Source organism: Struthio camelus, chromosome 1 (assembly GCF_040807025.1).
Source record: "Struthio camelus isolate bStrCam1 chromosome 1, bStrCam1.hap1, whole genome shotgun sequence".
Lineage (NCBI taxonomy): Eukaryota > Metazoa > Chordata > Aves > Struthioniformes > Struthionidae > Struthio > Struthio camelus.
This window is the reverse complement of record NC_090942.1, coordinates 2,389,543-2,405,236: the sequence shown is the minus strand read 5'-3', so window position 1 is coordinate 2,405,236 and position 15,694 is coordinate 2,389,543. Positions and strand designations below refer to the sequence as shown.

Sequence of the window (15,694 nt, the reverse complement as noted above, 5' to 3'; positions counted from 1 at the left end):
ATTTATTTTGCTTTTATTAACAGGAAAATTGCATACAACCATTCACTACCCCTCCCCATTCTCAAATGTTTAACTAAACACAAGATAAATGCAGATTTTGTTCCTGTCATTCTCTTTTTAGCGCCAGTCGATGAGGAAATTTGGGATTTCAAGATACTAGTTTTAGAAGCTAGAGATCACTGAAGCATAGATCCAGCCCTCTCATAGGAGGTACTTTCCAGCCAAGTGAGGAATTGACTTAGAGTCAAACAATACCTGAGGTAGGAAGAGAGTTCTGGGGTCCAACCCTCTGCTCAAAACCAGGCCAACTTCAAAGCTGGATCATGTTACTCAGGGCCTTGTGCAGTCACCTTCTGAGCATCTCTATGGACGGAGATTTCCCCACCTCCCTGGGCGCTCGTCGCAATATCTGACTCACTTTACTAGAGGAAATTGAGTTGTCTTAGATGAGGGATATCTCTGAGACAGAGTTGTTCCCTGGCTATATTGTTCATACTGAACATCTTTATAGCATGACTGATACAAAAGTTCACTTTTGTAGGGGCCTGGTAGTCCTACCTGGCCTGCAATATTTTAATTTTTTAGTCTTGATAGCTCATTGCTAGACTACAGGGAAATAAAACATTTCCCTTATCCTTATTAAGAAATACTTACTGGAGGAGTAACTCCTCTTAGCTTTTTGATTTCTTCTCTTTTGGCTACTGGCATTCAGGAATACCCCTCAGTGCTTCACATTTCCCCATCCCTTAGAAATAATGGCTTGCATCTTTTTCTCTGGGCTCGGATGTTTGCAGTTCATTTATTTCTGTAATTTTCTGAGGTCACTCCTAACCAGACAAGGGTCCACTCATGACTTGCACCTTCTCTCATGCAACTTGCCAACACTGCCAGTGTCTCAAAGCGTTCTGCACTGGGGAGCACTGGGAACGGCACTGGGGTGAGCAGACATTCCTGTGAGAGCCACCTTCTTTCACTGGTCTGATTCTCCAGGTTGCTTAATATTGGCCAGCAGAAACTTGTCTCTTCTTTTAGACTGGCTGCCTTTACATAGTGGCCTGGGACCTGAATTTCATCATGCTTATGCTGCTGTAAATGCCCACACAGCAAGTTACAGCAGAATAGCTGGAAAGGGTATAACTACTGTGATGGAGAGAAAAGCTTCAGTATAAATTTCAGGATGGATGGATGGATGGATGGGGAGATTTCTCAAGGGAACAGTTTTCAGAATGGATTGAAAATGCAAAATAGAGATGTAGGGAGCTACATGAACAGGACTTGGTCTTTCTGCATGATGTTATTAGCTTTGTGGATGTCTTTATTCACAGGGAGAGACTGGACCAACAGGGGCCCAGGGGCCACAAGGAAACAAAGGGATACAAGGGGACAAAGGAGAGAAGGTAGAGCACTTGCTTTTCTCGGCACATTGTTAATGGGTAGAAGGTTATTTTTGTTCGTGTACACCAAGGAGTAGACTTGGTGAGGTACCTTCAGACTGAGGTAGACTGAATTCATTCCTAAGCCATGTTATCAAGGAACATCCATGCGCTGCAACCCAAATGGAGACTTGTGGTAACATGGAAAAGTCAAAGGCTTCTTGAAGGGGTGTCAGTGAGAGGCGCTAAGCTCACCCGACTGCCTGTCTTTGACGTGGTGTTCTAAGATCTGCTCCATGCCTTTCTGCTAGCTTTAAACAAGGAGGTTTATGTCTGAGCTTTGAAGCTACTCTGCTAAGACACTTTATTTCCCCATGCTTCTTGCTTAGTACAAAACACAGCGCTGGCAACTTAATTCTACCAGTTATGCCGTGGACGGGAAGATAGCTAACTGTTGAGGGTCTGCAAAGCAGTGGTGGGGTGGAGATTGCTAGCAAGACAGTAACCAAGAGCATGGCATATGGCGGACTTTCAGAGTGAGACAACAAGCAAAACAGGGTCATGCCACCACAGCTTGTGCAAGGCAACGGAAGAATTGCTTCCAAGATCTGTAAGTGTCCTTGTAGGCTGAGAGCAAGAAAGAACCAGAAGAGTCTGGCAGAGCTGCTGCAGTGCAATTGTGTGGTCACATAATCACTTCCCCTCACAGGGCTGGCAGATGATGTTTTGCCAGCTCCCACTAATGGAGAGATATAGGCCCCTCGGTTTCTTCCCCTGATCTGTCCTCCCATTCTGTGGTCCTCAGGATGAGGCAAACCTAGACACTTGCTGGGTTTGCCAAAAAGTGCTCTAGTGAAAATTGACTCTCCAAAGGGAGACATCCTTGGATTGTGGCCCAAAAGAGCAAAGACCCTTCCTGTTAGCCTCTGGTCCCTCTCATATCCTCCATGCTGGATGCTAAACCCAGAATTGCCTCTTACATTTTCCTGAAGGCTGCTAGCAAAATTTGGTGGGAAAAACTCTCTTAGATGGAGGTATGGCCAGGTTGGTGCTAGACAGTAGCTCTCTTGGGTGCTGCCCATGGGAGAAGGCTGAAAACCAAATGGGAGCAAATATAATCAGAGCTCCCATCTCAAGGGCTGCCTGGAGGGATGTGGATGTGGATGTTGAACTGAGCAGACTGTGGTAGTGACTGTAAGAAGAGGTCTGCCAGGAGGGAAAGGGGTTGGCAGGGCATCTTTCAGGTGGTAAGGAGTATGATTAGAAGGCGAGAGGGATGTGGGGAAATGGGATGGGAGCAGCATGGGGGGTTAGCCCTAGCTTTATCTCCGTCATACTTAGGGGTGCAGAGAGAAAAAGATCCCCAGGTGTTATAGTGAGACATGCATTGTCATTGATTTTTTCAGGGAAGCCCAGGTTTTGGCATTCCTGGGCAACCTGGGCTGAAGGGAGACACAGGTGACAGGGTGAGTGTGGCAACAGGCTGGATATGGAAAGGGGAGGGCAAAGGAGGCAAACTGGGAGGGACAGAGCCAAAATCTCTCTGAGGGCTAAGAAGGGACTCCTCTGTAATGCAGAGAGGATGCCTCATGAGTCTGGAGTAAACACAGCAGGTGAAAGCTCAACTGGTAATTTTGTGAACAGCAGAGCCAAGGAAGCCCCATTTCCAGTGACTTTGAGGCTGGAAGGTGAACTGGACCTTTATCTTCTTGCTTTGTGCGTTTAAGAAGATGCAAGCTTCTGATGGCTCTCATATGAGTTCACTGATGTCTAATAAGAGTTGAGCTAATGCTTTGGTGTTCCCTTCTGTGCAGATACTGGTAGAGTCTTTCACTTTAATCCAGAAAAATCTTGCACAGCATGACGAATTTGAGATCTCCACTCTTCTGTCAAACTTAGTCATCAAACTATTAGTGATTTCAAAAAACGTGGAAGCCGGGGGTGAGACAGATACATCTAGACAGTGTACGCTTACAGTAGCCCTTCTTTTCTTAGGACACCATGTGTTTTCCCCTTCTCTGCATGATACTACAGTGTTTTGGTTTCTAATACATGCAACCAGATGGCAGCTTTGCAGCACCGTCTGATGTTTACACCCTTTAGATAGGACAGAGAACCCTCACCTGAAATGATTCTACCTCTGTTGTTCTTGCCGTGTGACTAATGGTTTGTATTTCTGCAGGGAAACGTAGGTTTATCTGGCAGACCTGGTCAAAAGGTGAGTATATGCAGTGACTGCAGTGTGTAAAGCAATGTCACAACCAATGTTTGTGTCACCCCAAGCCAACAAGAGTAAAGAGCATCTTTGCCATGGGGCTAGTGTTAAAATATTAAAATACGGGGAAAGTTTAAAAGCTGAAAGGTCTGAAGGAATCCTGCTTTGCTGGAGTCTCTGCGTGACGTGCAGCATCCTGCACACAGTTAGACCAAAGGCTAAAGCTGCCTCTTTGCATTGTGCTTTTGTTTAACTCTGAGGAGTCTGTGGAGACTATTTAGGCTTGAATTTTCAGGCTGGTGCACAGAAGCCTAGAGGGTGCCTGTTCACACCTGAATCATTTTGGAGGTATAGAGAATGAAGCAATGTGAGAAAAGATGCCTTAGAGAATTCTGCCAACTCTGGCTTCTAGGATTCCTCCTAGCAAATGTTTCTGAAGTAGTCAAAAGAGAGACATGGAAAGCATCCTGAACTCGGTGTTCATTCAAAGACTCTGCCTCACTGCATGCTTTTCTCAGGCAATGCTGCTCCCCAGACTTGGCTGAAGGGGCACATGGATTTGGGAAATGTTACAGCCGTAATATGTGGCCCAGTGAACCATAGATTTAGTCTGGGCCTACTTCACCGTCCAGGAGGGATTAGATGTGAAAAGTGATAAATGGGAATGCATCCAAGGCAGGAAGTGTTAACGCAGTCACAGGGTGGAGAAGGCAGTAAGAGATATTTTGGGTTGGGAGACATTATCATGTGGTGGCTGAGTGATGAGGAAGGTCTCTTGTACAAACCCCAAGCAAAGAAGATGTGTAGGTACCCATCTGTGAGAGCTCATCTGATTTAACATGAGAATAGGACCTGATCCATGGAGTGGGAACTGGGCCTGTGTCAACACTGACCTCTCGAGACCTGATCCTTGCACACAGGGTCTCTGCTAAGAGGCCATCTCACTTGAACTGCAGAGCTTCCTGGAGGCAGAGAGCTTCGCAGCAGTCTGCCCTGCAATGCCACTAGTACTCTGCATGGGGTCAGGATGGACTATGTTTGAATGAAGTGAAATGCTTTCCAACCTAGTCCACTGAGCAGATACCCTGAGCACAGCTCTGCCTCACACAGGGTAGATGCTCTGAGCCCAAGGTACAGCCGGGACTGTGGAATCAATGACACAGCCACATGGCCTGGCATGCTCTGTCCCTTCATGAATCTGTCCCTTCATTGAGGCCATACTCCATGTAGTCTAAAATATAGGGGCTATGAAATGCAGAAGAAGAAAGTAAATATTGTCTTGTTTTTTTTAGGGGGAAATAGGTCTGAAGGGAGAGAAAGGCGAACCAGGATTGCCTGGGAAACAAGGCGAGACCGGACTAAGAGGTAAAGATGTAAGTAAAAACTAAGAATCCAGTAAGATGGCCATGCTGAGCCACAGCAGCACTGAGTACCCAGCTAACGACCCCAGGTTATGCCCTTGCAATCGCAAGTAGGAGCAAGTGTCAAGATGGGACTGGTCAAAAACATGCCTCTCACGCAGGCCTGGTTGAGGAAGGGTCAGGTTGCAGAATGACACTGGTCAGCGACACAAGTCCTGACAAACTGTCCCTAACTAGGCATAATGGCTTGTTCATTAAAGGATCAGCCTTCCCATTTGCTCTATTTGTTCTGTTGTAGCAAACGAGAAGGTAGATCCATCGATGACTATAATGCTTTAGGCAGTGGTTTTGGTGCAGAGTCTCCTTCCACTTGGCTAGGGTGGAACAAATGCGTAGCACCATGGTGTTTGTGTCGCACTGGCTGGATGCAGAGCTTCTAGTCATTAGTCAGCATCATGCCTTTTTTTCACTGGGTCATACCTGTCTGACATGCAGAGAACTAACACAGTTGTGCAGTCACAGCAGCCCTGAAGAGCTTGTTCTTTCTTTTTAGCTTTATGGTCTAACGGTGCCCTATTAGCCCTTCACAAGGAGGTCATAACTGGCTTCCTAACCACAGTCAAATGAAGACTTGTCATCAGTTCAAAGGGCTGAGTTGTTGCTATTGAACATCCAGGAGTTTATCCACTACTGTACTTACTATTAGATTTTCCCGAACATCAGGTGGAAAGAGATCACTAAGAGAAGGCTTAAAAAGAGAAGCAGCTCATGTTCTGCTCCTGAGGCACTTCTGCCTAGCACCACTGACTTTGGAGTCAACGGTGGTTGGGGCTGGCACCCATCAGAATAAGGCCAAGAGCAGGAAATTAAGATAACAAAACTGGCCACAGGTGGAAATGTAATCTGTCACTTTTGATTGTGTTCTAGGGAGAACCAGGGCAGAAAGGCACCTCTGGGACCAAGGTAATGAAACGGAGAGTCCCTGCTTTCCATAGTCATGTAGGTAGCAAACACACCATCCTCACTCACAGCTGGAGCTTTGTTTACAAGAGCACAGGGAAGGTCTGAACTAAGTTAGACCGCAGGTCTATCTGGGCCAGTGTTTCACCTTCAACAGCGACCAACTTCCCTGGAAGTCCTGGGAACGATATAAGAGCAAGACAAACATAGTGGTTCTGCTTTGGAATAGTTTTCCTGCATTCAGAAATGTGTCATGCAGGGACATCCTGTGTTAGAGGTGATGTCTTTTGAGTTTGATAGCTCTTGGTAGATTTTTCTTCTACAAAATTGTCCCACGTAAACCTTTTGCACCCTCAAAATCCTGGGAAAGGCATTGCACAGGTTAGTAAAGCAGTGTGTCGACTTGTTTTGAGTCTGATCCCAGGTCATTTTATCCCCTGTAGCCTTGTCCTTGAGTTAGAAAAGACTATAAAGAACCACTTTCATCTTGCCCATGGCATTTCTTAATTTGGCTTTTGGTTTCGTCTTCCAAAGAAAAAGACCGAAAAAGAAAGGCCAAGAAAGAGCGAAGCCCTAATCATCTTAGGAGATAGTTCTTTAAGCTCTGCAGCAGGGCAGCAGATGCTGAAAACAGATTGCCACAAATCACACTGGGGTTCGGGTGGAAATAACGCAACCCCATTTCCCTCGTAAATATGAATATTCTGTTGTCACCTTCTGCCCCATTTACTTCAGCGCTGGGGCTGCTCTAAAACAGCACCTCTAATTTAAGACATCACAGGTGATTGTAAGCCTCCCTTTGTACCGACTTCCCAAGCATTAAGTTATGCCAAAGAGGAGATTGTACCTGCTTCAGAGCAACTGGAATAACAGGTGAACTTGGTTCTCTCCCTTTAAACTAGCTCCTCCAGATATAAGTGCAGTAGAATTAACATCACCAATGAACGTTCTGCCTGATGGAAGCTGGGTTTTAAAAGCTTCTTCTCCTCTCTTCTAGGGAGAAGCTGGCATCCCTGGAAAGCCAGGAGAGAGGGGAATCAGGGTAATAATTCTTCCCTGTAGATGTTATTAATTTTCTCATCATTCAGGCAGTACGATTTCTGTGCCTTTATTTTGAAGCGGATTTAAAAAGGGGAGGAGTAGCCTGCGTGACGAGTTTGGTACCAGTCCAGGCCATGAGGACAAGCATCTGCAATGCAATGCCACCTTCCCTCATGGAGATTTCCTGGCCTCTTTCTCAGGAGATTCACAAGGCTGGATGGGCCTAAAGATTGCTTTTCTCTGAAGATGCTCCTTCCACCTGAGGTGTGAAGTGGACTGCCCTGGCTAGTGGTGGGGCATCAGGGGTAGACTGCACTGCTGCTACCCGTCCACCCACTGTTTTGTGCAGAAGCAGAAGACTTCCTTCCCCAGGGCTCTGAGCCCAGCAGGAGTTCCCCACTTATAAATTTCTATGTACAAATATTTTTTTCTTTCATGGAAAATCAGGAATGGGGGTAGAGGTTTTCCTGCTGATTTACCTTTTTGAGCTACTGGACTCGCTCCATTTCTGATTGCTTCTCTGAATCATTTTTTGTAGGGTCCACTAGGACTCCCAGGACGGCCTGGAGAGCAGGGGATAAAAGGAGATACAGGACAACCTGGAAAGGATGTAAGGCGATAACTAAAGGAGCAGTTAAGAGAGGGAGAACAGGGGATAGTGCAATGCCAGTCAAAGCAAGCATCATACATCTTCCACTTTACAGTCTGCAAGGTGCAGAAAGCTCCCTTCCTCTCTGTTAGGTAGGGGGGTCTCTTCTCCAAAGAAAAGAGTAGGAGCATTTCTCCGTTCCGGTTTGACTATTTAAACAGAAGTTAAATGGCAGGACAGTGCATTGGGGGTTTCTGAGTGCAAAACTTCCCCAACCCCACTCTGCTGAAACAGAAATGCTGACACCTTCTCAGCCTGGTGAAGAAGGAAATGAAATGATTCACTTACACTATGTCTCTCTCATCTCCCCCTAATAGCTTCGGAAAACACTGGCTAACGTCAGCTGTGTTTGTCAGAGGGACAGAGGTCTCAAAGACATGGCATTTCTACAGACTTTGTGGAAATGAGCAGCTGAGCAGGGGAAAGTAGCTCCCTAAGGAGTCCACCCACTGAGAAAGAGGCTAATAATCTCATCCCTTATTAAATATCAAGGAAATCATCCGCAGGAGAGATACTGAAGTCCAGATCTCATTAGTTCAGCTGCTTGAAGAAGGGCTTGTTAGCCCGTAGGATGCTAAGTTGGCAAGAAGAGGGGAGACTGCTGAGACCCACTCCCCTGCCAAGACTTGGTCTCATCTTACCTCTGTCTCCACCTCCTAGGGAATCACTGGAGAGAAGGGAGACAGGGGCGAATCTGTAGGTTTGCATATTCCCATTCATAACCTTGCATGACAGTGAGTCTGTTTTGAGGCTGAAAATGCTGAATTTCACCATTCACTTTTTTTGGGGGGTGTTGTATCTTCATAGGGTAAGCCTGGGCTGCCTGGGACTCCTGGAAGCATTGTGAGTAAGGCGAATACTTTTGTTGACTTACCTATTTGTTTGGAAAAGGGATACATGAGTCCTGGGTACTGCTGAGGAGACCTTGCCAGAACTCACTGCTTGCAACAGTGTGCATAGCGCGCTGCGGCATAGGTTGCCTTCCTAGCCTTATCAAAGGTGCACAGCAGTGCAGACAGCTCCTCTATGGGGATATACATGTGTGGTCAAATCAGTCTCATCCCAAATGATTTGTTATTGGTGATGCAAGAAATCTGTGACACAGAAGGGAGTAAAACATAAATACAAAACTGTGTGATACCTTTAACCACTAAATGTTGTCTAATCAAGTAATCCCGGCTCCTTCTGTAGCTATGGCAGAGGGATGGATGTCTCCTACAAAAGGAACTTAGGCAGGGTGACTCATGCTCAGGCCTTTCCTGTGCCTTTGCACTGAGTTTTCCTTTGGACAAGAGGCCTAACATCAAGATGAGTAAGATTAAGAGAGAAACCAATGATCATAGAAAGTAGGGCTCTAAGAGATCTTGCAAGGTCATCTAGGAGATCAGGAAGATATTGCAGTACATTAATGTGCAGACAAGCACTTTGGCACACAGCCTGCCACGTGCTCTTTGAAACCCACACCATTTTATTGTCCAAGCCCCATTTTCAGTTGTTGTCTACTGGTGCCCCTGCTCACTCATGTCTCATGTATTTTGCACTATGGAGAGACTGGTATATTTGGGAGTGAAATATGGGAATACCAAACACTCCCTGTTCCCTTCAAAGCTGGGAGGAGTATTTTTGCTTTAGGATATGTGAAGATCCTTCTCTGCTAATATGTAACCATCTCACCCCATCATCACCCAGCCACGTCTTCTTTGGCTTATTCTCACTCATGCACTTACCTGACTGGCTGCTAAAACGTCCTGCTAACGCTTTAACGCCATGGTAGAGAGGGAGCCAAGCAATGTCCTGAGCAGCTGGGAAGTGTATGACCGCAGTTCCCCTTGAGAGGGTGGACCAAATGTTGCAGACTTCATTGGAAAAGTAGATCCAGACACCAACTCCATAGCCAGTTTGAATCTCTGAGCGGTGAGAGTAAAGATGTTGGTTTGGACTCAGACATAGCAGTTCAGATTGCTGGCTAATCTGAGAGAAAGCAGCTGGCTCTGTGACCATGGGTAAAGGCTCACTGGGCTATAAGGCACACAGAGGTGGGAACTTATATCAAAGACGTCGTCCTTCACTTTATGAGCTACATTTCTTCTGTTTTTGCAGATATCTTCTCTGGAGAACAACATCATCCTGAAAGGCGACAAGGTAAGATTTCCTCCTTGCTGGAGCAGGTCTGTGTTGAAGCTGAATATGTGGGTATTTTGCATTTGTTGTATATTTTAGAGCACAAAGATTTAAAGCTATTGTGAGAAGCTTTGAGCAAGCTTTATGCCACTGCCCAAGTTTCATTCCTTCTGTAAGTCAAAGTCTGCAAATGCAGCCCAAAACTCCCAAGTTCCTTAAGTAAATTCTTTCCATTCCCACCTCCAACAACAAAGATCCTCCAAAAGCAACGCATTGCTGTTGATGATGCTGGGGTAAAGTGAACTTCAGTTGTCCTTCCAAGGCTTTATGTTTTTGCAGGGCAAACCAGAGGGAACATTTCAGCTCAGAAATCAGTGAGATCCATTCAGAGACTTCAGTTTGCTATGAGCCTGAGTGCTTTGCTGAAAGGGAATAAGATGATTTGGATACTTGAATAACTCCAGTGAATTTGTCCAGAGCAACAGGCCTATCGCTATTACAATGGCTCCCTTATTATAGCAATAGGTCTGCTTGTAGGTAGGTCTGGAGGAGCTTTTATCTAGCACCAGCACTCTGATGGATCACAGTAGGATGGATTCAGCACAGATGGAAATGCCAGTGATAGAAGACAACAGAGAAGGATTTAGTCCATCCTTTTTCACCACTGAGAAAAAGATCACTGAACATATTACCCAACCCCTGGTCACTACATGCCAATATGCCTAAATCCTGTCTGGGAGACACACAAGTAATGATCAATCTCAGAGCAGCTCCTCACTCTCCTCATACTCCCCCCCCGACACACACACACTACACTCTGTTGAGCAAAGTAAAGCAAAGAATCACATTCTCAGCTGTATGTGAACCACAGTGCCACATCCCGCACAAGATCCAACCCAGTGCAGGAAGAGAAGTGGAGTCATTGGAATAATTTGAGTAATCATTTTGTTAAAGAGCATAGCCCAATGAGATGAAAAATGTATGTAATTGCCCTTCCCCCATACACAGAGTTTAACAAAGTTTGTAAATTGCCCATTTATTTTGTGCACCTTGCAGGGGGGACGGGGAGGAAATGAGCCAGCCAAGGCATCCATTTCTGGCTAGACTTGGCTGTGCTGGGAGGAAAGGCTGATGCAGACACTGGGTCTGCATATCTAGGTGGGTGCTTTGCAGGCAGACCTGAGCTTGGTTTTCTGATTTTCCCCCCAGGACTTATGAGGGGATGCCCAGCCTGGGTCACAGGCAAAGCAAATGACACACCACGAGAGAACAAGAACTGCAGACAATATCAGTGGGGAGCTGTTCCCTCCCCACGTCCCACTCACACCATTCAGTCCGCACATTTACTAGCTTACTGGTGTTGCTTCATCAGCCAAGTTGTCATGGCAGGGAAATCAAGGCAAAGTTCTGTTTATGAAGAGAGGTAATACCAGTTATTATCCCAGAGGAGGCCGTGGGGGGAAAGAAAAAACAGAAAAGCTCTCAGACGTGTAAGCTTTTCTTTAGGTCCAAAGTAGAAGCAGCAAATTTCAAGTGAAGAGCAGAGTTGCTGAAAGTTTAACTTAATTATGTGAATCAATGAGATAGATAGTTAAGAGAAATGGCTGCTGGTCCCTGTGGACATGAAAGGGAGGTTAACTTGGGGCAAGTGCATGGGAAATGCCATAATACATGATGAAACCAGCATCTCCCCTGAGAATTTTACGGGAGATGAAGAACTAGAACTAATGTGTTCCTGCTGACTTACAGGGAGATCGTGGGAAGAATGGCTTGAAAGGCGAAAGAGGTCCTCCAGGCCCAAAGGTATGTGCCTGAATGCATGGAGGCATCTTTGTGTTGGTGCCATTGTGTTGGCTGGCCAGAGAGGAAGAGCACCCATCTCAAATTTCTCGTACACCACAATGGTAGGATTTTCAAAGCAGAGCTTCTGATCTGGACTCTTAAGCTTGTGGTCACGGTGACACTAGCTCTACACCTCAATTAAGTAGATACACAACATTTAAGCAAAAAGATGGGGCTCAGGAACTAGACAGAATAAGTTCCTAAAACTCTGGGGATGTTTCCTTCCTTTGCTCCTGTCCTGCAAGCTGGACAGCACATCAGAAAGGGATGGAAGGAGAAAAGGCTTCTGATACCACACAAATCTAGACGTCTTTAGAGCTGGGACCAACTGTTTCACTTATCAGAGAGGAAAATGCTACAGAAAGCTGCACCAGCAGGTGCAGGTTGATCTCCTGACCTGCACAGGATCCAGTCTTGCTCATCTACCTTCCAAAAGGCCCAGTGCTGAGATCTGTACTGTTCTGAGCACCGAGTGTCTCCAGCTCTGCTATGGGGACAATGTACTACTTTCTAAAAGGAAAATGTGGTATGAAAATAAGCAAAGAACAAACCCCAAGCAGCCCAGCCTCTTCTTCACCTTGAAGGAGAGTTTATGTGGATTTACTGGGAGCAGGGGGAAGATGGGAAGAGTTGTTCCCATCACAGCTGTCCCATTCACAGCATGGGTGTGTGGAGCCCTGATCTCCCACCCCAAGGACCTTGTTCCCCATGCAGTTTCAAGGGCTCCAACCCCACTGAACTGACGGGTCTGGCTACTGTGTGCTGCGGCACCCTCTGCAAAGGCTAGGACTCACGTAAGTGAAGCGAACAGGCTGTGCCTCAGGTGTACCCAGGTTAGCCAGCACGTCCTCATAACGCAGCTCATTCACCCCAGAGCATCTCGCACTCTGCTGCATGGAGCGTGAGAACATCATGTGTTGGTGGCTATTGCCATTGGTGCCTTTCTGACGCCCTTCATTCCACCGGAATCTGTGCACAGAAACCAGATTTCAGTGAAATGAAGCCCATCAGAGAGGGAATTCAACCTCTTGCCTCATTGGACGCTCCTTGCCCTGCTGCTGGATCTCCAGGCTGCTAATTCAGCTTCCTAGCAGCAGCAATTGCAGCTTTCCTGGCATTTCATACACCACGGCTGCCTTTGATTGCTCACCTGGGGAGCTGTGCTGTGCTGTACGAGAACAGCCAGCCAGCCCATCCATGGGATGTGCAGTTAAGAGCCCTCTGGCAGTGGAGTTATTTGAACTGGACTGCTTGTGGCAATGGGGAGTGCCACGGGGACCATGGCCACCTCCTGAAAGGACCAGCACTGGGAACACCATGGCTGTCCTTATCTTGCTGTCACCTCCATATGGCTGCCATGGTGATGACAGCATTGGTGGCTTTTGGGGGCTACCCAGGACCCTTTCCACATATAAGAGAAACCGAGGCACAGCACTGACTGCTAGTTTTCAGGGATACTTAGAAAACACAGAGCACCCCGAAACCCTGGCCAAGTAAGAAAACTTTGCTTTTTGCACTTTGTCCATGGCTGAAGAACAGAGAAGGGTGAATTCAAAGGTGAACCCAGGCATCCTAATAGTCAAGGCTTTTTCCTAGTGCTTCAGTGAGGTGATCGGCATGTTTCCAGTCACTCTGTGGCAGTGAGGATTGCCTCCAGAGCTGTTGCTGATGCGACCTGATGGATCACTCTGTGGTGCATTTATGCATCCCAAATCATAAGCCAGTAGCTGGATTAATTTGTTTTTCAACAGGTATTGCACAAGTAAATCAGGATTGTGGTTTCTTTCACTGCAGAATTACATAGCCCAGGCTGGCAACCTGGCTGCCTTTCCTAACTCAGTGGCAAAACACATCCCCGTGACCAAGGTGAGGGTGCAAACTCTGGTCCAAACGCTACTTTGACGATGCTCGTGTCTGTTGCTCTGGTCCAGGCCTGCCCTATGAAATGCAGCCAGTGGCTGTGTCCAGCGCAGGACTGAAGAAGCCCGCTCCATAGGGTGGGATTAAAATCCCCCTTTGGCCGACAGGGAAATTGTCTGGGGTCACAGAGCGAGGTGGTAGCAAAGTAAGGGCCAGACACATGAACCCTGTCTGCCAGTCCTATATATCACGCCTCTTTAGAGCTCCTCTTCTTGCTGTTCATCAGGCTAATGATGTTAATTAATGAGCTGTTCTTGTTTGTTTGAAGGGAGATCCTGGTCCACCAGGCAAAGGAGTGGAAATGAAGGTAAATAAAATGAAAATTGTAGAGCATATTAGTGTTGGAGCCACCTCCCTTTCTGCCTAGGGGTAGGGACAGCAGAGGGGACTCATCGATGGCATAGTGGAGGCCTCTGGAGATGAGCCTGCGCATGCCCTCAGGCAGGGTAATCAGGCATATTTCTGTGCTATTGCTCTTGTTTTGGGCAACCTGGGAGCCCAACTCAGACAGGTGTTCTGCTTTCTCGGCAGGCTGGGCCGCCAGGAGCCTATCACTCCTCTGCTCCCTACTCCACCTTCCTGCCCTTTTCCACACGCTGCCAAGGCCTTGGTGTTTTCTGTATCACTTTAGATGTCCTGGAAGGACTTAGGTACCACAGCCCACAGGCCAACTTCCCCGGGTGGAGGGGAGAAGAGGAGAAGTATTCCCCTGCTCCCTACTTTGAGAAATGCCATTTGGTGTTTACCAATTATGGGTGGGAGATGGTACCCTGATTACATAACTAAGAGGTCATTTAAGTCTGAACTAGTCAGCCTGGGTCTCTTTCAAAACGAAGGAGGCTAAATTATTCTCTGGAAATGCCCTTTACTTGCATTAACATGGGAACCACAGCTGACTAGCTCAGATTTAGGTGTGAAATGAATCCCTCCCTAAGCCCCTGGTTAATACTGATAAAATCGCAACGAGAAGACTGCTCTGGAAAGAACTAATCTGGGTGCTCACATCCAGACCAGCACGTGGTTGAATTTATGATCCATTTCCAAGGCAACAGCACCATTTCCATGGACTCCTGGGGCAGTGGAGTCAGACCGTAACTCAGAGGGGGACATTTCTCTGCTCTGTAAGGCACGTGCTTAGGTTCATGTTCTTACTCTTCGTTCTTCATGCAGGATCTGGAGAGGCTTTTTGAAGCAAATGGTATCAAGGTAGGTGATGTTTTGGCCTTCCTTTTGACAAGGTGACTATAATTAAGCTTTTCCACCTATGCCTTCTGGCGTTCTGGAGATGTTTGCTCCTCCAGTTTCAGCACTATCACTCACGAGAGGGCAGGATTATTATTACATTTCTTTTGCAGCTTACCATAAATATTGAAGTCCTTATTGAACAGCTTTTCTGCTGATACTTTATGGGGTGGATGGTGGCTTTGAGACCCATGTGAAATTGAGACTTAGGAATCAGGATTCAGAGCTTGGTGCTATCTGTATCTGTACAGCTACCAGGAAGAGATCCACATGGCCTCTGGGTGCTCTGGCTGCGTTATATGGCCTAGACTTTTGCCTCTGGGGGCCTTTATATTTGAAGATATGCCCTCCACAGCACGTCTGTCTTGAACTTTGCGTGCCCCATGCTATTAGATATCCATCTAACAATATGGCATTGCAATGCCTAAATAGCTCTGTGGAGTCCAGAGCAAAGTCGTCATGACACGGACTGGCTGCGTTACATATATGTGCAGTGTTCAGCATGAAGGCCAGTGTGGGTTGTTGTTTAACTGTTGTATAACACAAATAATAGCGAATGAGCATTATGTGATACAGTGATGCTGGGCTGGTGGGCCTCTCACTCCACCCTTGAGGTTGCGACCAGGCTCAGGGAGTCTAATGAGTCTCAGCTTTTAGTATTTAGCATGTAGGCACTTACAGAGGCTCGTTACCCTCCACTCCTTTCTATAAACCCTGGAGACCTGGCCAAGAGAGGCTACGAACTGACTGATCTGACCGAATGTAGGGTTTTTTTATTCAGGGTGGGGAAAAACACAGTATGAACACCATTGATCGGCTTTCTATTCATTATAAAAAGTGTCTTCCTCTAATGGACACCTAAACTGTAGACGCCTGTATTTAAATCAGCCGTTGGTTGTCAGGGTGCCTCACTTAACCAGGTGACCTGTGAGACAGCAGCCAGTCGCACTGGAAACACAGCGGTCTTCAT

General features: G+C 46.7%; 1 protein-coding gene across 1 annotated transcript in view; it reads left to right on the top strand.

Annotated features, from left to right (window-relative positions):
- LOC104146980 (collagen alpha-1(VII) chain-like) overlaps positions 1-15,694 on the top strand; it is a 139,082-nt gene that overhangs the window by 60,395 nt on the left and 62,993 nt on the right. Inside the window, exons 41-53 of the mRNA XM_068952583.1 lie at positions 1,326-1,397; positions 2,780-2,839; positions 3,556-3,591; positions 4,881-4,961; positions 5,877-5,912; positions 6,907-6,951; positions 7,489-7,560; positions 8,260-8,295; positions 8,407-8,442; positions 9,700-9,741; positions 11,470-11,523; positions 13,751-13,789; positions 14,653-14,688. Coding sequence (XP_068808684.1) covers positions 1,326-1,397; positions 2,780-2,839; positions 3,556-3,591; positions 4,881-4,961; positions 5,877-5,912; positions 6,907-6,951; positions 7,489-7,560; positions 8,260-8,295; positions 8,407-8,442; positions 9,700-9,741; positions 11,470-11,523; positions 13,751-13,789; positions 14,653-14,688 — 645 coding nt within the window. The remainder of the gene's footprint in view (positions 1-1,325; positions 1,398-2,779; positions 2,840-3,555; positions 3,592-4,880; positions 4,962-5,876; positions 5,913-6,906; positions 6,952-7,488; positions 7,561-8,259; positions 8,296-8,406; positions 8,443-9,699; positions 9,742-11,469; positions 11,524-13,750; positions 13,790-14,652; positions 14,689-15,694) is intronic.